Source organism: Phasianus colchicus, chromosome 8 (genome assembly GCF_987193195.1).
Source record: "Phasianus colchicus chromosome 8, bPhaCol1.hap1.1, whole genome shotgun sequence".
NCBI lineage: Eukaryota > Metazoa > Chordata > Aves > Galliformes > Phasianidae > Phasianus > Phasianus colchicus.
In genome coordinates this window covers 17,123,467-17,143,625 of record NC_143443.1, presented here as the reverse complement: position 1 = coordinate 17,143,625, position 20,159 = coordinate 17,123,467, and the positions used below count along the sequence as shown (strand labels likewise).

The following is a 20,159-nucleotide window of genomic DNA, read 5'->3' as shown; positions in this document are numbered from 1 at the left end:
AGGGTCTCCTCAGCAGGAAAGTCCAGCAGACTGCTGCTCTTTGAGGAGCCTTCTGCAAGCACAGGCACATCAGCAGGATGATGGAGGTTTCCAGGGTCAGCAACAGAAAGTTCTGGTGTATGCACATGCTGTAGGCTCTGCAGAACTAGTGAGACTGGAAAGGTAAAAACCCAACCTTGCCCCTGAAATAGGTATTTATGGTTTCTGTGCTGGAAAGTGCTGGGAAGTGCTCAATGAGTCTGTTTCAAAATATTGAGCAAGTGTTCTATGTGGCTCAGTAAGAGAAAGAAGAGTACCCTGCTTTTTCTGGGGTTCTCCCAGTGTATTGCTACTGTGGACATATCTTTATCACCTTCCAGTCAGGAGTATTTTACAGAAAATATCTGTATTTCTTATGTAGCCTGTTAATCTTTGCCTGATTAATATTTACAACTTATCCAAATAGTGCTTAAAATTTTACCTGTATCGTAACAGGTAAGTTTAAATTGGCACAGTGCTCCTGTACTAGTTCTCTCAAAGTGGGAGAGTTTCACCATTTTTTAGAATACCAGCAAAGAAGCAAAAGCCCACTGAAATTGGTAGGAGTGCTGATTAGCTTAGATCACAAATTAAAACTTCAAGCTTTTGTACTGACTTAATTTTGGAGGGATGGAAAAACTCCTTAGGAAATTGTAAACATCTGCTGCTGAAGTACTTTCTGCAGGTCAGAGTAGCCCTTATGTAAGTACTTATCGCTGTGGCACAGAGGACAATACTTGGGTTTTAAATATAGACATACTGTGGCAGCATGCCCATTTGTTGTAATTAGAATGTGGTTCCATGAGGTTTTTGGGGACTGATCAAAGAAAGGTTGGTAACACTCAGTTTGCCTAGCAGAAGCTGATTGGGAAAGAAAGAGCCATTGTAATGAGAAAAGTAGTAGCAAATACTTAGATACCAGAATGTTCTGCCAGTTCTTACATTCTTCATCCCACTTCATTTCTTTTAATGTGTTTTTGGTTTTGGTTTTCTGTCTGCACTTGGTCCTGGCGAAGCATTTGCAGAGAAACTGCAGAATCTACAAAAGGGCCAATTTTGTTTAAACTGATGCTGCAGAGAGTTGTGTGCTGCTGTTGAGTGGTCTCTCTAAGCTTTGTGTGGGTCTTAGTAGCCTGAGCAGTGCAAATCAGAAAGTAGTCCTAACCTGGGAACTTAGCAGTTCCTGCTGTTACCTTGTTTGCTGTTTTTTAAAAAAAATGAGATTGAATTGCCTCATTAAATTCCTTATCAACTGTAATCATTCCTACTTCAGAAGAGCACTTCCCTTTTATTACCCTTTTCAAATACTCACAATGTCAACTTTCTTGAATATGATTGGAATTTGCTCTAAGCTGGTGCAGATCACAGGTAAATATTGTTTAGCTGAGTCATTCACAGACTGTAACAAACAACAGCTGAATAACAAGAAGGGAAAGTGATCTCTATCGTACCAATCTTGTAGTACAAACTACAACATCAGATAAAATGCTTTTACTCTTTTTTCTGCTTCCCCCTCACCAGCATCTCCTGAATATTACAAAGTAATATTTGTGAGTAGTCTAGAGCTCAGCGTAGGGGAGGGGGATCTAAGTGCAAAGACTCTAGAAAATGCTGAAAACCTTGGTGATTCATGTGAAGATTGAACTGCCAGGTTTCTCTGTGTGTATTCAGTGTCTGAAGTACCTTGAGCAAAAGGATTCCCGCAAAGAGTACAGAGTGATAGCACTTATAATCTTCTCTTGCATTTCTCTTTGCTCTCTTGCATATCCCTTTGATAAGTCAGCTTAGTAGGTAGGGCTGCAGTTTGTTGTTATGCCATTTTACTTGAGGAAACATTTAGATTGCATTTTGTCTATGCGAGGCCAGTTGCTGACAGTGGCAAATCCTTGTGGGAACAAGTCCTGACTCATGGCATTTTTTCCATATCTATGAACTCTGAGGACATTCAAACCAAGAGAGTTTGAGTTTCATCCTTTATCCTTGGGAGTTTCAACCAAATAAAATACATTGTCCTGTAATTTGCAGAGCTCCAACACCTAAAAATTAGATAGTTGTGATGCCCTTGTTCTACTGTCCTATGTATCCCCTCCCTCCCCTACTATTTTTATTCTCTTAAGACCGAGTTTTTGACACGGTTCTCATTGGTTTTTATTTTTTTCTTCAGTTAATGCCAGAAACAGCAGCCTCATTGTTTTCCTTGAGCAAACTGAGGGAACTGTGCAGCAAAATATTAACTACTTGTAAAGTTCAGGGGTGTAATTTATACCAACACATTGAAACCTTTGTCTTACATAAAGGATAGCTCTGTGTAAAGAGGCAGCTTTCTTCATGTGCAGAAATACCTAACTCCTATTGTTTAAAAAAGTTTAAAGGGAGAAGGATATAACCTCTTGTTTACACGTTGTGCATGCTTATGTATTTTAGCTCTAGTAAGGGGTCAGTAGGTCATAATGCATCTTCTATACATTTCTCTATTACTTGAGTTGCAAGTTACTTGAACTCCCTTCTGAAATCTTAAGCCCTGCAAAGGGAAACTAAAAGTCTCTTTGAAGAAAAGTATTTTAGTTATTAAATTCTGAAGACTGACATCCAGAACCTCTAGCTCACTCTTTCCACTGGCCCTTCAGAGCAACATTACGTGCACAAAGAAATCTTTAGTGTCTGCTTGGAGCCTTGTCAGAAGTTCTCACCAAGCAATGTTAATCACCTCTATTTTCTTCAAGTATAAATGGCAGACTGCTGGCAAGGATTTGTGTGAAGTAGACTTCAATTATTTGCAATTTATATTAAAGGCAATTTATTGACCCTTTAGAGGCAAGAGTCTGGTCAGTTGTCTGCTATAGTTTTTGATCTTCACTATAAAATGAAAATCCAATCAGAATTGTCATTTTGTATTGGGCTGTTCAATGTGCTTAAGGACATAATCAACAGGCTCATTGGTCTGATTTTTCTTTTTCAGATGTAGAAATGCTTCAGTCCAAGGCAGACACTCCAATTTCTGGAGATGAAATCTCTCTAACTGTGAAAGACTCGATGCTCCGCAAGTTTTTAGAAGGTGAGACCTGTTTGGAGAGGAGGGGAGCAGCACAGATGGAGTAATTAAATGGAACTTGAGATTTGTTCTTGATCTGTTAAGAAAGGAGCTAGTCCTCACTATTTGACACAGACAGCCTTGCTTTAGTGGGCATAGATGAAATGTAATAGAACATCCTGTGAAGCTCGTGAGGTGACTTGACTAGTGTGGTTTGTGTCTTACTGTGAAAGTTGACTGACTTCTTGTCCAATCTCCGCTTATCAGTGAGTACAAGCACACAGTTGACATCTGTTCAGAAATGGTAGTCTTTGTCCTCATCTTTGTAATGGGAATTAACTCTGATGTCTTGATGCTCGTGCAGGTTCACCTCATGGGCCTGCGTATGAAGTGGAGCAGCATTAGCTAGTGATGAAATTTTAATGCGGACGCTTTATTCACAAGTCAGTCTATTTGAAAATAGCAGTCTGGAAAATGGAAAAGAAATTCTGGTTCCCAAACATGCTCTGGGCTATCCCCCTTTGCATGACTTGGTCGTCCAAGCCCTTTCCCAACTCACCAGGTTCCATTGGATCCAGACTCACTTTCATGGGTTACCCAGCTGCACTCAGAGCAACATTAAAACTGAGTCTTTTAACATATTGTTCTATTTCCCCTGCCAGTACTGATACTCTGGCAGTTTCATTGCATTAATTTAGCTAGGTGTACAGCAGCACTGAAGGTAAATAAGTCCAATGACTAGGTTATTCATTTATGACTTAGTAACAGTGCAGGCAGTTAGTCCAAAGGCGCTTGATTGTCTTGATCTTGAGCCGATTGTTTCCCAACATACAAATGTGTGAAACTAACTTTTAAATTAGATATGACATTTGATTTTGCAGGGAGGTTAGTGAGAACAGAATGGGGGTGACAAAGGTGGTGTACTAGGAGCTGTTTTTTTTTTAAGTGCAGATGCAAGCAGTCAGCTCCCTCTGAGTTCTGTTTTTTCTCAAGTCAAATAAACTGTCAGCTGGTTGTGATTGTTTCAGGAAAAAAAAAAAAATCCCTCTGATGTTCTGTAGACAACCACAAGTAACTTTTGGAAATCAGTGCTCTATTTGATTTGTTAACTACTGTCTGTTAATGAACTGGAACTTAGGATGTTCCTGGTTACCAGTGCTAGTATTAATTCTTAGACCAATTTTTAGACTTTCCCCTGTGGTTTCTTTACCAAAATACACAAGTACAAGCTTAGTAGCAAATGCTTACATACTACTAGGTATTAATGACTTTATGGTATCCTGTCTTGAAGGTCTTTGGCACTGTAATTCACTGCAAAACTGGGTATTTTTGCCTGAGAAATGACCAGGTTGGTAAAAATGTGATACATTCCACATCTGGAGGGATCCAATTTTCAGTGAAGTGGACAGGTTATTTTTCTTACAAGCCTTTCTATTTTGTAGGTGGTAGCATGGATGCACCAGATTCTGGGGAAGGAGTTTCCCAGCAGTATGATGAAGATCTATATTACTCAGTGGAAAAAGATACTTTTCCCCAGGAAATGGCTAGCAGACCTCCAGTTCCTGTTCCAAGACCAGAATCCAGCTCTCCTCAGCCAGACAATGAGCTGTATATCTCCAAAGGTGAGTTGGGTACCAGGATCTTTACCAGTCATCTTTAGAATGGCATTGACATAGACTCCAGTTAACAAATCCGCACCAAGAAAATCTACTCATTGTTCCTGTGACCCTTTGCTTATTTGTCTCTCAAACATAGGAACTGGATTACCTTTGGGATCTTGTTTCTGTTTTTCATTTTCTGCCTACTCTGAAAATGTGGAGTTCTTGTATCCTGAGATCTTGGCCTGAGATTGCTCTTAATGAAAACATTAGGATGACAGATTGCCCCTAGCCAGTATAAACAAATCCTAGCCAGTATAAACTAAACATGAAAGATTTTGGTACTGTGATGATATGATCAAGCTAATAAATTGAGAACTTGCTACTCTGTAATGGTATTGTTGGTTCAATGGCATTTACATAGGACGGTACCTCATTCTGGGGTGATTCCGAATTGAAACTAAGGAAAACTGTTCCTCTTAATTACCTAGGCCCTTTGTGAAAATTGTCATATTCTGCAAACACACTAACAAGAACTCTAGTTGAGTGTGGAAAAGTAATTTCAGTGACTCCTCCTTCTCACCATTACATTACTGTAGGAAGGTATTTCCAGAATTCTCTTAGAGGTGACTGGGCTAAATTCTTTGAATATGACAGAGGGGGAGTTTTACTGTAGAGCTCATTATTCTGTTTTCTCTAGAGGTCTTATTAGGGTTCAGTAGGAGCTTAATAGAAGTTGTAATGCAATGCAGAATTGAGAATGCTTACCTTATTCATCCTGATACTTGACTTCCTGACTTGTGATAAGTGTCTAAAGATTGTTTGTTTTTCAGTTTTTGCACAGAAAGCTCAAAGACCTGAGAATCTCTATGTCCCTAGAGGAAAGGTGAGGAAAGGTAAGTCAGAAGTTCATCCTGAATATCTTTCAAGTAATCCAAAAGCAAATCTGCTGAGGTAGTGTTGTTCAAATGAGATGTGTATGTGACAGAACAGACTGTCTCATAAGACTGGGGGTAACAGTCCTAAATTAATGACTTGACCTTATGTTACACTGCAAACTTTTACATCTGCAGAGTGTGAGGAGTACTCTTTTATCTCATACAGCACATATCTCCTGTCTCAGCGTTTATCCTCAGATGGGATTTTAATGATATTCAAAGTCCTTTTTTGTTTTGACCCATATTGCTTCATGGAGCTGATACTCTACTCCTGGTCTTGTGGATATAGTCACTGCCTGCTAATTGTTTTTTCCTGCGATTTGCACTGCCTCCCATTGATCTTTATGCTCCAAAATTATGACCTTGCTCTTTAACTTCTAATCCAGTTCATGATCAAAGTGCTAGGACCCATCTTTGATCTTTTATCTCCTGTGTTAGGTACTCCTTTTTTAATGTTGTAAATGAGATAAAAATAGCCAGCATCAGTAGGATGAGCTTTCAGCTGCTGGAGTTACACTGCACAGATTAAGAAGTCTAGCTTTGTGATTGCAAAGGTGAAACACTGTTTTATCAGTTACTGAGGGGGGAGAGATACTTTTGAGATGAGGAAACAGAGTGCTTTAAGGAGGGCCTTTTGTACTGTTCACTTAAATTTATTTTAAGCATAGAGATTATCTCTAGGACATACTTATGCACAGTGCTACCTCTTAGGCGTTTAGCCTTGATAAATGGTGTCAGGACAGCATGAAGACAAAACACTTCTGGTTAGTGAAACATACCTTGATGCCCTGTAATAGGGCATCAAGGCTGCTTGAATTGTTTTGTATTCAGCAAGGAGGGCAGATAACACAAGCTTAGTGATATTTTATTCTCTCTTCAGAAACGATGGTCAGGCCTGTTAGAGACCTGTCTCAATCAAGTATATACGATCCATTTGCTGGAATGAAAACTCCAGGTCAACGGCAGCTGATCACATTACAAGAACAAGTGAAAATGGGCATACTCAACGTTGATGAAGCTGTACTTCACTTTAAGGAGTGGCAACTGAACCAGAAGAAGAGATCAGAATCATTCCGTTTCCAGCAGGTACTGGTTTATTCCACGAAATACAAGAAATACAATGATTTCTCTAAGCATATATCCTAAGCATTTCTGTATAGGTACACTCCTTTCCAGGTTGGAGCAGGAAGACTCCTCACAGTCCCCCCCACTAGCATGGTTTTCTTCTGACTTTGAGAGGCTGTTTCCATGAAGCAGCAAGCAGATAGCTGTTTTATAGTTCTGTTTGTCTTGCAGTAATAGTTTTAAGATGGAGGATGCTAGGAATCAGGCACAAACCAGATCACTAAATTACCGTTCTTTCCACCTAGCACCTACTTGCTGGCAGGGACTTCTGTGAATGAACATTCAGGTTGTCAGTTGGTATCCATTTCAGATCAATGAAGACTCTGTCCCAGATGGTGCATTGCCATTAAACTCCTTTCCTGTAAATGGACTGATGCTTCCTCAGGTTATTTGAAAAGCTTTGTTTGATGGCTTTCATTCCTGCAGCATCCAGAACTTCCTGTTCTTTGTTGCTGGGCAAAGTCTAGTGAAAGTGCTGTGGTTGAGTTGAATGAGGAAATCATTCAACTGTTGGCAGCAGCAATGCAATGACTGGTGGAACTAGCAGTCACATTTTCAGGTTTCTGTTATCTTGTTAGTGTGGAGTTCCCTCTTTGAAAGCATTCCCTGCTTCTTTTGGAACCTTGTGGTACCTTGTGTTCCTTCTGCTTCTCTGTCTGTTCAGGGATTTTCTCACTTTCACATATGTATTTATTTCTCTGCTATAAAAGCTGTTTTACAGTAAGGAGTGGGGAGGTAATAAGGTGGTATGTGAATAAACTTTATTCCCAGTTATATTTACAGGTAAGCCCTCTTGCTTTATTGGGGGACATCCCAATTCTCTCAATTGTCCGTCATTCTCTGATGTGTGGAAATCTGTCCCCCCCAATCAAAATTATCTTTTTGTTAGTACGGAAAAGACTGCGCAGTTCCTTGAACCTGTGTCCTGTTTCTGTGCTAGTGTAACAGTGGAGACAAAATACAGGGATGTTCTAAATCCAGTGTGCTTCTTATCTGCAACTTTACCTGATCTGTGAACTTGATCTGAAAGTATACAACATCTGAAGAAAAGAACTTGGCTTCTGAAAGGCACACAGGGATTTCTAAAGAGAATAGATTAAAACTTGTTGACATAGTTTGGACTTCATCCAGGTTTAGCAAGCTTTTTTATGGATTGGTTGTAAAGCTAGCTTAAATATGTTACTTCATCATCAGAAAACTGTTCATCCTCCTTTGTCCAAAGCCCTGAGAAGAATATTTTGTGATCTTTTAGGAAAATCTGAAACGGCTACGAGACAGCATAACCAGGAGGCAAATGGAGAAGCAAAAATCAGGGAAAAGTGCAGGTAACAGTCTCTGATTTTGAAATTCTCTGGTAGTGAAGCAGCTAAAAATACTAACAGATTCTTAAGGCAGAAATGTCTCCATATTGTAATTATGTGATATATTGTTACTCACATCTGTGTGCCTGTTGGCTAAAAAAACAACGAAGCTGCTTTACTTCCCCGGTTTCCCAGGCCAAGAAAAGGATGTCCGTATCTGTGGAGTGAATCCTGATTCATACATGTACAATTACAATCATCTTTATGTGACTGTTTAACTTTGTTTTGGGATATGAAGCTATCTCAGAGGTTAGACCCAGTAGATCATTCTGAGCTCTTCGCTCTCATTTTGCCCTCCAGATCTGGAAATTACAGTACCCATTCGACGTTCTCATAATACTTTGGGAAAACCAGAATGTGGCATATATGAGTATACCCCAAGGAAAAACGTATTCCCACCAAAAAAGGAGCTAAAGCGAGGAGACTGGAAAACAGAAAGCACATCCAGCACAACAAGTAAGCAAACCCTGAGTGTCACCCCCTCACTGCAGGAAGGCTGGGCAGAAAATATTTCTCCAGCATGAGTCTGGAAGCCAGCTCATGAGTCAGGACTTCTGTTGCTGAATCCTAGCGCTGACACTGGCACCCTGAAGTATGCATGCCAACTGATTTCAAAGCAGTAAAAGCAACTCCAGATTCATCAAAGGATATGGGTACACATGTTGTGCATGACTATCTACAGGAGGGAAACATGAGAGCTGGGCAAAATGTTTCCCTTGAGTCTTCTAAAGAAAGGAATAGTCTCCAAAATCAGTTCTTAAAAGTAGATGACAGCTGCTTTCATAAGAAAAAAAAAAAATTATGGTCCCTTGCTGTTACTCCCAGCAGAAATGTGCTGTTCTGTTCTGAGGGATGTAGTCATATTGCAGGTTGGAAACAGATCTCTACTTGTAATTTTCTCAAATGTTATAGATAAAGGGCAGCATTTCTTATTGATTTATCTGGGACCCAAGCTTCTGAGTGATTTGGACCCTCTGGACATATTATATTTGCATTTTATGAAATTTAACCATGCAAATGAAATTCCTGTGTTCTCACAGATTCTGCAGACTGAGCACAGAAGGCTCATTCAGTTATTCCAGAAATTAACGTGATGATACTCTTAGCCATGTACCTGAATTGAGTTATGGACATGGGGACTGATAATTCAAATACACATAAAAGTTGAGTGTGTAACAGTTGTGAAAATATTTACCTGACTTGCAGTTTGATATTGGCACTGGACCCTTTTAGTTAGATTATGGCCAAGTATTTAACTAGAAGCCTGGATCTTGACAGTGGAGAAATCTGTCAAAGTTGCATCTGAAGGGTTTGGCCCAGTGATCAGTGTTGTAGGAAATGCAATTGTTTCAATCTTGAACATGTGAAAAATAACAGTGGAAACAACTTTATCTAAGCAAGTATTAAATCATATATGCAAGAGGTACAGATGAGGTTATGAGGAATAGCGAGTCAGTGGTTTGCAGTAAAATCACAAGGATCTAATAAACCATTTTTCTCTTGCTTACTAACCCTAGGTAGTGCAAGCAACCGCTCCAGCACTCGGAGCATATTGAGTGTCAGCAGTGGGATGGAAGGAGACAGTGAGGTAAGCTCTCAGCTACATGCACTCACTAGTCTTTAAATACACGGCTTTGTTTTTATATAGGAAAAAAAAATTTTAGGGATAGCAGTGTATTTTCATAAATATCAAAATGTAGTTGCTTCTTTCGGGAAGCTAATAAAAACCAAATTCTGCTGGTCTGCAGCCTGTTGTGCAACTCCTCCTCTGCTGCTTCTGTCCTGATTAGATGCTTCTGAACCACACTTCATGCCATTCGTACCAACCATTTTGATGTTCTGCTACCAAAAGTGACTGAAAATCTGTATCTGGGTCTAGTTTGTAATCTTATTTCACAGAATTCAGTACATAGATGCATTACTGATAGTACATCTGTCTTTGTTTTCAATTGTGTTGATCCTGTATCTGCATACACTAACTGGTCCAGTCCTGAAGCTATGTGCCAACTTGGACACTGAGGAAAATGTGTGCTTTAGAGGCAAATTGTTTCAGAAGCACCTGCATCTTGAGATTTTGTTGTTGGTTTCTTTTTGATAGGACAATGAAGTCTCAGAAGCAAGCAGAAGCCGCAGCCCTATCCATAGCCAAGCAGAGAGGCTGCCTCTCCCCCTGCCTGAAAGGCCTCCCAGAGTGCCCCCTCGAGGTGCAAGCAGGTAACTAAAGCTAACGGGGAGCTCAAACACGAGCTTTAAGTGAATCAGTACAGAAGAACGTCTTTTCAACAAAGTCTGCCAAACTGTTGTGTAAACAAGCACTTCTTAGTAACTGTAAGATTGATTCTTCCTTCTTGTCTGCAGTACTTGATGGAATGAGTTTCCTGTTGGTAGCCTGCCTATTGCAGTCATGTCACCGCAATTCTCACACATCCAAAGGTGAACAGTGCTACAGATGCACGCAGAGCTTGTCACAGTGAGACAGACCTAGCTCAACTAGCATCCTGTGCCTGGCAGAGCTGGGATACCTGATCCTCTTGAGTAGATCCTCTCAGAACAATCTAAATGCAAAGCAGGGGGAGTTCCCTTCCAGCATTTCTTTGAAGTTATTTTCTCCTTATAAATTCAGATCTGGACTTCAGTAATGCTGTTGATGCAGTACCCCACAACATCCTTCTCTACGAATTGGGAAGATGGGGATTTGATGGGTGGATGGTTCAATGGGTGAGAACTGGCTGAAGGATCAAATCCAAAGAGTGGAGGTCAACGGCTCCACGTCTGAATGGATATCAGTGATGAGTGGTGTCCCTCACGGGCCAGTGCTGGGACCGATATTCTTTAATATCTTCATCAGTGACACTGATGGTGGGGTCGAGTGCATCCTCAGCAAGTTCCCCAATGACAGCAAGCTATGGGGTGCAGTGGGCATACCAGGCAGATGGGATGCCATCCAGAGGGACCTGGACAGACAGAGTAGTGGGCCCAGGAGAACCTCATGAGGTTCTATAAATCCAAGCGTGAGGCCTTGCACCTGAATCATGGCAACCTCCACTACCAATACAAGCTGGGGGATGAAATGAGTGAGCGCAGCCCTGCTGAAAAGGATCTGAGTGTGCTGGTGGATAGTAAGCTGGATGTGAGCCAGCAGTGTGCCCTTGCAGCCCAGAAAGCCAGCTGTATCCTGGGCTGCATCAAAAGAAGCGTGGCCAGCAGGGCAAGGGAGGTGATCCTGACTCTTTGCTTTGCGCTGGTGAGGTCTCATGTCCTGTACTGTGTCCACACGTGGAGTCCTCAGTGTAGGGGAGATGTGGACCTTTTGGAGCATGTCTAAAGGAGGGCCATAACAATGATCCAAGGGATGGAATACCTCTCTTATAAAGACAGGCTGAGAGAGCTGGGGCTGTTCAGCCTGGAGGAGAGAGGGCTTCAGGGAGACCTGAGAGTGGCCTTTCAGTATCTAAAGGGGAGCTACAGGAAAGAGGGGAACAGACTCTTTAGCAGGGTGTGTTCTGGTAGAACAAGGGGGAACGATTTCAAGTTCAAAGAGGGTAGATTTAGGCTGGATGTAAGGAAAAAGTCTTTTACAGTGAGGGCGGTAAGGCAGTGGAACAGGTTACACAGAGATGTGGTGGGTGCCCCATCCCTGGAGGCTTTCAAGGCTGGAATGCCCAGGCTGTGAGCAACCTGATTGAGCCATGGATGTCCCTGTTCATTGCAGGGGAGTTGGAATAGCTGACCTTTTAAAGTTTCCTTCCAGCTCTGAGGATTCTATGATCTCTCCAGGCCATGCTGTTTACATTTATGATTTGCCTTGAAGTAAGAACTGAGCTCATTTGAGATAAGGTGTTGGGAAAGGGATGCGAATGCTGCATTGATTGGACTGGACCACCACAAACTTAAGTAATTTGCAGACGCTCCTCTCATCCAACCGCTGCAAGTCTGTGAAGTCAGGAACCAGAGGATTATATGAGTAGATTTTAACAAAATGCTCCAACTGCTAAAATAATTATTACTGATGTGTGAAAATAGTAAGTTCTGTGTTTCATCCTGCTTTAGGCAAAAATACAGCTGGAATTCATTTGTAATTAATTTAAAACAAAAAATTAAAATTTGAGGCCTTTGCTCTTTTCCTATTGCTTTTCAACTAATCTTCAGAAAAGAAGCTACTATACTGTACAGCTTTATTCCAAATAAGTATTGCACCATCTCCTCCCAGTAATGGTAGAATCACTGCAGCTGGAGAAGCAGCAGGAAAAAAAAGACACAGGAATGTGGCTCTAGTTCCTTGGCATCAGCTCTGTTGCTGGATCACTGAAGGCCTGTTTTTCCTTTTGTGTGACTACTTGCCCGTACTGTGTAATTAGGTACAGTGTTATTACATGTAATTTGTTGCAAAACCCTATTTTGTTATTTTTAATGCATTTATGTTCTGTTTTTTAATAGGCCTGTAAACTCTGAAGGCTTTTATCCTCCACCTGTGCCCCCAAGAGGTCGCTGAATCTCTCAACATCTGTGGAATATGAGATTTTTCTATATATATATATGTGTGTGTATGTGTGTGTTTGTACAGATATTTTTGGGTTGTCTTAAATTATTTATAAGGGGGAGCCAAATGTTTTTGTATCTATCTTCCTTCCTAAAGCTCTGGTAGCTCTGCCTATGGTTTTCACTGAGATTTTTTGGTCTGCTGTAGCTTTTTTGTTTGGAAGAATTCTGGTGCTTTAAGACTTCGAGGGAAAAATCATGGTTGAAAAGGAGAATGCTGATATGTCTTGGCAGCCCTGCACCAACATGGAGTTTCCCTTTGATGAAGAAAGAACACATCCTCTTAGAAATTAAATCCTGATAAGCATTGTCAAACAAAACTTTCAGTACAATGTACAAGGGCTTTACTGGAAAAGTTACTTAGAAAAAAAAAAAACAAAATTAAATACTTTGTTTGAAGAATTCTCATTACAGTAGGATCAGGTGCTGTGTTCTTCTGTTCAGTGTAACATTTTCTGTGCAGATATTGAAATTCCAGAAAGTATGGAATCTTTCTCCAGTAATTATTAAACCACTGGAGGATGAAAAGTTAACTTTTTACAAATGCATTTTGCTTATAATTTTGAAAATGCCTTTCCCCTTCCCTCCCTGGAGAGGATTGACATTAATGAGATGTGGGTGTGCTGTGTTTGCCAAAGCTCCCAAGGCAGCTGGCAAGCGATTTGCTGTGTCAAAACAGCTGTACGTAAGCCACTGTGGGAGCTGTCACTTGAAATCACACAGCTGACCTCTTAAATTAGGGGAAGAAAATGGTAGCACTGCTTTGTTCTTATCTCTATGCATGTTCACCGTAGCAGAATGAAAACCTTCCACTTCATGCTCTGGAATAATTCAGCACCTCTGCAATTTGAGAGGCACACACCTCACAGCTACCAGCTGCACAGTTGGCTGTTGCAGTGGAAGCAGGCATCCTGCCTGAGGCTTGCCTGTGCTTGCTCTGCTCTGGCTTTCTAGCAATGTGAATCAGCAACAGCTGTGTCCAGTTCTTCTTTCTGCCTGAGGACTTGTAAACTTAAGGACAGCTTCATGGTTGGGCTGTGTGTACCACATGTAGGAAGTACATAAAACAGAAGTTTATTTTGATTCTTCATCTCAGGGGGCTGGGATGATTAAAATAAGGTGGTTTTTTTTTTTTTTTTTGTTTTTTTGTTTTTTTGTTTTTTTTTTTGGTGGTGGTGGTTGTTTTTTCTTTTTTTTTCCCAGACCTTGCAATCTTCTGTGTGCCTATCCTGGCTCTTGGGGAGCAATGAGTATGGGGCTCTGGTTGCCCATGAGTGACACAGATGGGAATTCTACAGGATAGCATTCAGGGCAGAGCATTAAGCAGTACTGCCTGCTTGGCTTTCAAACGGTTCCCCTTCTTTCAGCCCTGAGTGAGATATAGGACATGTGAAGCTACCATCAGGGCATGTAAGCTTCCCTTGCTCCATAGCAGAGCAGGTGTTAGGATTGTACCCTGTTCTCTTGCAGCATGGTGAAGGTAGTACAGAGAGCTGCAAGCTTCTGCGGGTCTTGTCGGCATAGGCATAAGCTAAATGTCATCTGCATGTTAAAACCTGTAGGGTTTGATACCAAGTGCTGTTCGTACAGCCTGTACTCTTGCTACAAAAGGGCTGCGGAGTGTGTACTGCAGGTTGCTAAATGAAGCGTGAAGAGTTTATGTATTTTTGTTCAGGGTATCTCTGTGAGGTGGGAGTTGCCTTCCTGTGCCCTTCTTGAAACAGAATAAAATTCATAGTGTTAATTTGGTTAAATTGGAAGCAGGGAAGGAAGTTTTGGGGCTGAAATAAAGAGAATGATACTGTGGGATAAGTCAAGGAAACTCAGAAGTGATTCTTTTCTGCTGATATATGTGCTTTTGTTTGCACACAGCTCCCTGGTTTTGTTCAGCTGTTCCCCATTTCCATAGCGGTGACTGCAGCTGTGCTCCAGGGCTTGGAGCTGTGATGTGATGGATGCCAAGTATATAACATAAGGTAGAGATGTAGCACATGGGGAAATGGGGAAGAGCAGACTATGGGTGCTGTGCAGAACACTTCCTTTCAAAGGTGTTGGACTGAAGCAGTCTAGGGCTCTCTCTTCTACCAAATTTTTAAGTCCTCATTCCCTGCATGTAATAGCCAAATATGTTTTCTTTGAGAAAGATATATCTGAACTGTATCTGAACATTTGCCTTTGCACAGTCCTGATTATATGGCTGGAAGCTGGATTGTCACTGCTAGTCCTGCAGGAAGACAGTTCACAGCTGAAGAGCTGGAATGTGGTCCAGCAGTCTTGTGGTTGCTTTTCCTTTGCAGCTTAAATCTTAGTGTGACCTGACCATCATATAAAAACAAAGACTTTCACATCAGCAGAGATGCACCTTCTGAATGGTCAAAATGTGTTCCAGATTGGTTTGGTTTAATTGCTTTAAGCTTCTTGCAGCTCAGTGTATGGAGTCCTCAGCTGTAGACTTGAGTTGTGCTGGGTGAGCCACGATGTGTATTGCCACCACCTGAAAAACACACTGAAATTAAAGCTTGGAAGAGATTGGAGAAGCATTTGCATATGACCAAATCATTGATTAAGCACAAAGATGCTTGGGGAGGAGTGTGAGAAGAAAGCATGTTTCCGTGTAAAAGGACCGAGCAGAGAATAAAATTGCTGGTAAAAAGTCAACAGCTCTTCCACAGGCAGGGGCACCGAGCTATCTCCCAAACTTGGATGGCAGCTGGCTGGCCTGGCAGAATGTTTGCTCTTTGTAATGTGCCTCATGCTGTTCTCTGCAGCAGATGGCTCTGCCTGAGAGACGTGAGCACTAAATAAACCAGAGACACTGAGGCACTCTGTCTCCCAGAGGTATTCAGCTCTGCTTTGGACAGAGGTGCAATGACTGAGAAGATGCATATGGTGCTAGCAAAGTTGTCCAAGTTTTCCTTTTTTAAAGAAATAATAAACAAAGGTTTTGAATGGGTTTTGACAAGTATCTTTCTAAAAGGAACTTGCTGTTACTGTAACAGACAAGAGATTGGGAATATGGTATCATGAATGTAGAAGACCACAGAAGGAGAAGCTCTGACGATAGCGATGGAGAGCAGTGGCAACCAGGGAGCTCTTGGTTTGGAACTGTGCCTATAACGCAGGGGTGGCAAGCAACAGCACTGAGCCCTCGTGTTCAGCTCATCTCTTACCATCTATTTGTTGGCCTGTGCCATGCTTGAGATGGCACGGTTTCATTTTTGAATTATAACTAAGTAGCCTCTAAAACTTGGTTGCATTTAGTTTAGCAATTGTCTGGTCAGCAAACACCTAATGCTGGCAGCTCCTCAGCTTCCTATGTTCGTTCTCTGGACGTGTTAGTAGAGGCACTTGGAGGCACTTCATCTGCTGCCTTTGTCCGCGGAAAACTGAGCTGTTTGTCACACGGGAGCAGTTCGGCCTGCCCTGCCAGCCCGTGCTCCGTGTAAGGACGTAGACTTTTGCACTTTGGAACGGCACTGTGAGTTCGCGGTGCTTGTACGGGCGTCGCGGCAGACCGGACCAAGCGCGAGCGAATCTGCACGCTGCTCTGCGGCCGAGTTCTCCGTTCATTCGAAACGAAGGATCGCTATCCTAAGAGTTCATCGATTACAACGTACTTCTGTCGGTCAAAGTACGGTTCTGCCCCTCCGGGCTCCCCCTAACGCCGCCGTGTGTCACAGACCCGGGCCGCGCCCGCGTCACCGCTCCTCGGCCGCTCGCTGCGCCCCGCCCCCTCCGCCGGGAGGAAGCGCTGAGGGCGGCCTCGCGCGGCGCTCCGCGGCCCCTGCCGGCCGCCGTAGGCAGCCCGCTTCCGGCGTGCGGCCGGATGACGTGGCCGGGCGGACCGGAAGTGGCGTCGCAGGTCGGCGTTGGTGGCGGGGCGCGGGCCGGCTCCGCGGCGGGGCCTGCTGCGTGCGCGGGGACGCGGAGGCCCGAGATGGCGGCGCCCGGGCTGTTGCTGCTCCGCGCGGCCGCCGCACTGCTGCTCCTCTGCCTGCCGCCGCGCGTCCGCGCCGACGAGCACGTGCACACGGTGAGGCGGGCTCGGGCCGGGGCGCGGCCTGTCCGTGCCGCCGAGGGGCGTCGGTACCCGGGGCGGGCGGGAGGCGGCGGGTCGCGGCCTGCGGGGAGAGGGCGGGGGCCCGTGCCGGCCGCGCCGCTCGGGCTGCCGTCGTCAGCGCGAGAAGCCGGGAGCGGTTCCGGGAGCCGCGCTGTAGCGGTGCGGGCCGCGCGCTCGGGCCGCCCCGGCAGAGCGGGCACGGGGGCTTCTCCTGCGGGCCTTCCCGGTGCCGCCGGCAGCGTGGAAGCCGCGAGCGCTGCCGCCCTGTCCCGGAGCCGGAGCTCGGCAAGCGCGCCGCCGTGTTTGCGCAGCGCCGGGCCCCTCCTCCCGGCAGGGCGCCGAGCTCGGCTCCGGAACGGGCGGCCGCGGCGGGTCTGCGCGGGCACCGCCGCCACAGCGGTTCTCTGAAGCCCTCCGGCATCCCGCGGGAAGTAAATAGGTCGCATCATCGTTTTCTGTTCCGCCGGTGCGGCGGCATCCCCCGCGGTGCCTGCTGCGCCTGGGCGGAAGCTGCGCTTGTTGGGGTGTGAGCGTGGCTCGGGACGGCGCCGTGCTGAAGCTGCACGTTCCGTCACGGGAGGGCCGTGCTGCCCCGGGCTGGGCTGGGCTGAGTGCCGCCCCTGCCTGTAGCCCGGCCGCTACCGGTGTTCGTCCTTGGTGCTGTATGGGGAGCGCGATAAGTATTTTAGTGAGACGGCAGAATGACACCGATAGCGTGCACGCAGACAGTAGTGTGTGTGTGCATAATTCAGTGCCTTTGCGTGACTTGAACTTTGTTTAGGATAGCCTTTGTTTTTAAAAAGTGAATGGGATTTATTGGTGCTGCAGCTAATGACAGGAAAGCGAAGCCAGCATCAAGTGCTTCCGGGGAGCAGATGTGTCTGTCTTAAAGGCTCTTTGCTTTTGGGATTTCTTCCTTTTAGAGTAGGCAGCTCTATGGGAGAGGAGCACTTCATAAAGTTGGCATTCAGTTTTTATCACTTTTTAATTATTATTAATTTTTAAGAGCTCCCTCTTCAAAAGTGAATTCACTTGATGGCTTTAGGTCTCCTGAACAATCATCTAAGCAATTATTAATGGAAATTACAAAGTCATTTTTGAGTTCAGTCGACTTTTTAAAATCTAAATTACAGAGGTCTCCAAAATTGTATTTCTGTCCCCTGGGTTGGTATTCTGGTTTGTGCAATGTCCAGTGCAGGCACATCACGTGGCAGGTTAAGAATAGTTGGTGTAAGAGGACAGTTATCTTTTTTTGGAAGACTGTTGCCCTGCTTGGATGTTCTGAACCTTTAATATCGCATGAGATGTGGGGGTGGAAGCACTAATAGCACAAGTGAAACATTAAGAGGATTTTGATTAGCGTGCTGATTTTTGAGATTAAGAGCCTGAAGGAGGCATTCCTTAAATGTTGCGTGTTAGCGAATTTTCAGTGTTGAGAATGATTGCAGTTGGAAGATGGCTTTCCCTGCAATCCCAGTGCTGTATTACGTTCCAGAGGCTCTGCTTCCTTTTGGGAAGTGGTGGAGAAATAGCGGTGTACTGATTCAGGACTCAGTGGCTTTTCACTGACTTCAAGACCAACTCCTGCTGGGAGCACATGGCTCTGTGCCCACACCATCCTTGTTCCCCAGCCCCTGGCTGCTCTGCGTCAGACATGCACAGTGCCTGGAAGTACTGTCTTCCACGTTAGCAGGTTAATCTTCTGTTCCTTTATTGCTGCTGTAATATAGAATGTAAACATGGTAAAATGAAGTGTGTACTGTGCTGTGTTTTTTTGTGCATGGTGTTCAATTCGCTGCTATGCTTTATCTGTGTTGTTTATATTATAACCATAGAACTGAGGGAGCGATTACTACGAGAGTAGTAGTGTTTATGGAGATACTGTAGTGTTTATGGAGATATTGATTGCTGAATCAATAACATTTACAGAAGGTGTGCTATGTCTTAAGCGTGTGTATAGGGCTTTAAAAATTAGGGAAAGGGTAACATAAAGCAGTTACACAATAAAGACTTGGCTGCTTAAAATCAATAGAGAGTAGAGAGGAAATTGGGATTTGACTGCCTTGATGTTTCAGATGGCATCAGTGTAACTTCAAAGCACAACAGAAGAATTTATGAGAGAGTGATAACTTGCCCACTGATTCTTCAACTGATTTTTGTGCTTCAGAGCATGTGAAGTACCTGTGGTTTGCCTGCGTTCTGAGATTTGTGCTGTGTATTGATCACTGTGTGATGTGGCCTTGCCATGCTGCGACCCTGCGAGAGGCGAGGCGGTTGCTGTGGGGCTGCTGGGATGCCACTGCCACTTGGCTACTGCATCTTCTGTGACTTGGTGGAGCTGATGTTAAAATAAATCACAAAAAACTTATGAGATGTCCTGAGACTTTTGTCACAGGTAATGGTCTGGGGATTAGGTAGCACAGAATTGTAATGTTGCTTCAGTTCAGTTATCAGTACTTCATAAGCGTGGAAATAAATGACAGATATTGAAAAACAGATGCAAGATAGGCTGTACCTAGTAGTAAAGTTCTTCATTTGTAATGATTGAGAGGAGCGTTTTCTTTGTGCTTACAACCTGATACATTCAAGTCCTAGGATTGTAAAACTTGTTTAAAATAATGTATAAAATTGTGAAAATTGTGTAGTAGCTGTAAACTGCCAGCTAGATAAACACTATAGAATACGTTTCCATGTGCCTAAATACATCTTTGTCTACAAGTTGTGTGCAGACAAACAGCCCTGGTCCTTTTTGAAGTTGTTGTTGTTCCATTTTGAAGAGGTGAAGTAGATGTCAGGGAAGCAGGACGTGGTGTGCTGGGCAACCTTGTGCAGCAGGAGCTGAGGCTGTTGGGGGCCTGCTTGAACCGTGGCTCAGAACGTGTGGCATTCTGGTGAGCCCTGACATTCAGAGAGAAATGCAAAGACATTGCTGGAAATCACTTGCTCTGTCAGAAGGAGAGCGTAAGGCAGAAATCCATGGTTTAATTGACTGCAGATATGAGCTGTAGTTGCACATTATCACAGAGCCTGATAGAATATCTGTAAGATATGGGGGACTTGAAGCCTGGGATATTACTTGATGATTGAGTCTGGGTTGCTGCCTCTGTTCTTTCCTGTCCTGCTTCTGCAGTTTTGCTGTGCCAATAACAGATTAGATTGTTCCTTTTTCTCCTGAAACAAGTGCTAGTGCTTAAGTAGTGCTTTTTGGGAAGCCTCGCTCCAAGCTTCAGCTTGAATAGAGGAATAAAATTGCAGGGTGTCTGAAGGAAAGTCTTGTTTTGAAATCATCTTGCTGAATCATCACATAAAGTCTGGTAATTGTAATCCTCTGTATCTCCATCATTTTTTTCAAGGTGTTTTTAATGGTTGAAAAATATCAGTAACCTACCGATGTTGTGTCCTTTTTTGCAGCCTTTCATTTACTGGCTTAATCCAGCCTTTGTTGTTCTGTGGGGCAGTATGTTTATTTATAGGGCTGCCACACTAATG

The 20,159-nt window shown here is 43.7% G+C and overlaps 2 protein-coding genes across 5 annotated transcripts in view; both read left to right on the top strand.

Annotated features, from left to right (window-relative positions):
* PIK3AP1 (phosphoinositide-3-kinase adaptor protein 1) overlaps window positions 1–14,422 on the top strand; it is a 45,292-nt gene extending 30,870 nt beyond the window's left edge. For all 4 annotated transcript variants that reach the window (XM_031602116.2, XM_031602117.2, XM_090145098.1 and 1 more), the window contains 9 exons: window positions 2,978–3,073; window positions 4,492–4,671; window positions 5,481–5,543; window positions 6,466–6,671; window positions 7,963–8,035; window positions 8,372–8,527; window positions 9,589–9,659; window positions 10,170–10,285; window positions 12,509–14,422. In XM_031602116.2, the coding sequence (XP_031457976.2) occupies window positions 2,978–3,073; window positions 4,492–4,671; window positions 5,481–5,543; window positions 6,466–6,671; window positions 7,963–8,035; window positions 8,372–8,527; window positions 9,589–9,659; window positions 10,170–10,285; window positions 12,509–12,563 (1,016 nt within the window). In that variant the 3' untranslated portion in view covers window positions 12,564–14,422. The remainder of the gene's footprint in view (window positions 1–2,977; window positions 3,074–4,491; window positions 4,672–5,480; window positions 5,544–6,465; window positions 6,672–7,962; window positions 8,036–8,371; window positions 8,528–9,588; window positions 9,660–10,169; window positions 10,286–12,508) is intronic.
* A 2,014-nt stretch (window positions 14,423–16,436) lies between these two features.
* Window positions 16,437–20,159, top strand: part of TM9SF3 (transmembrane 9 superfamily member 3) — a 43,287-nt gene continuing 39,564 nt past the window's right edge. The window contains exon 1 of the mRNA XM_031602120.2: window positions 16,437–16,643. Within this exon, the coding sequence (XP_031457980.1) occupies window positions 16,437–16,643 (207 nt within the window). The remainder of the gene's footprint in view (window positions 16,644–20,159) is intronic.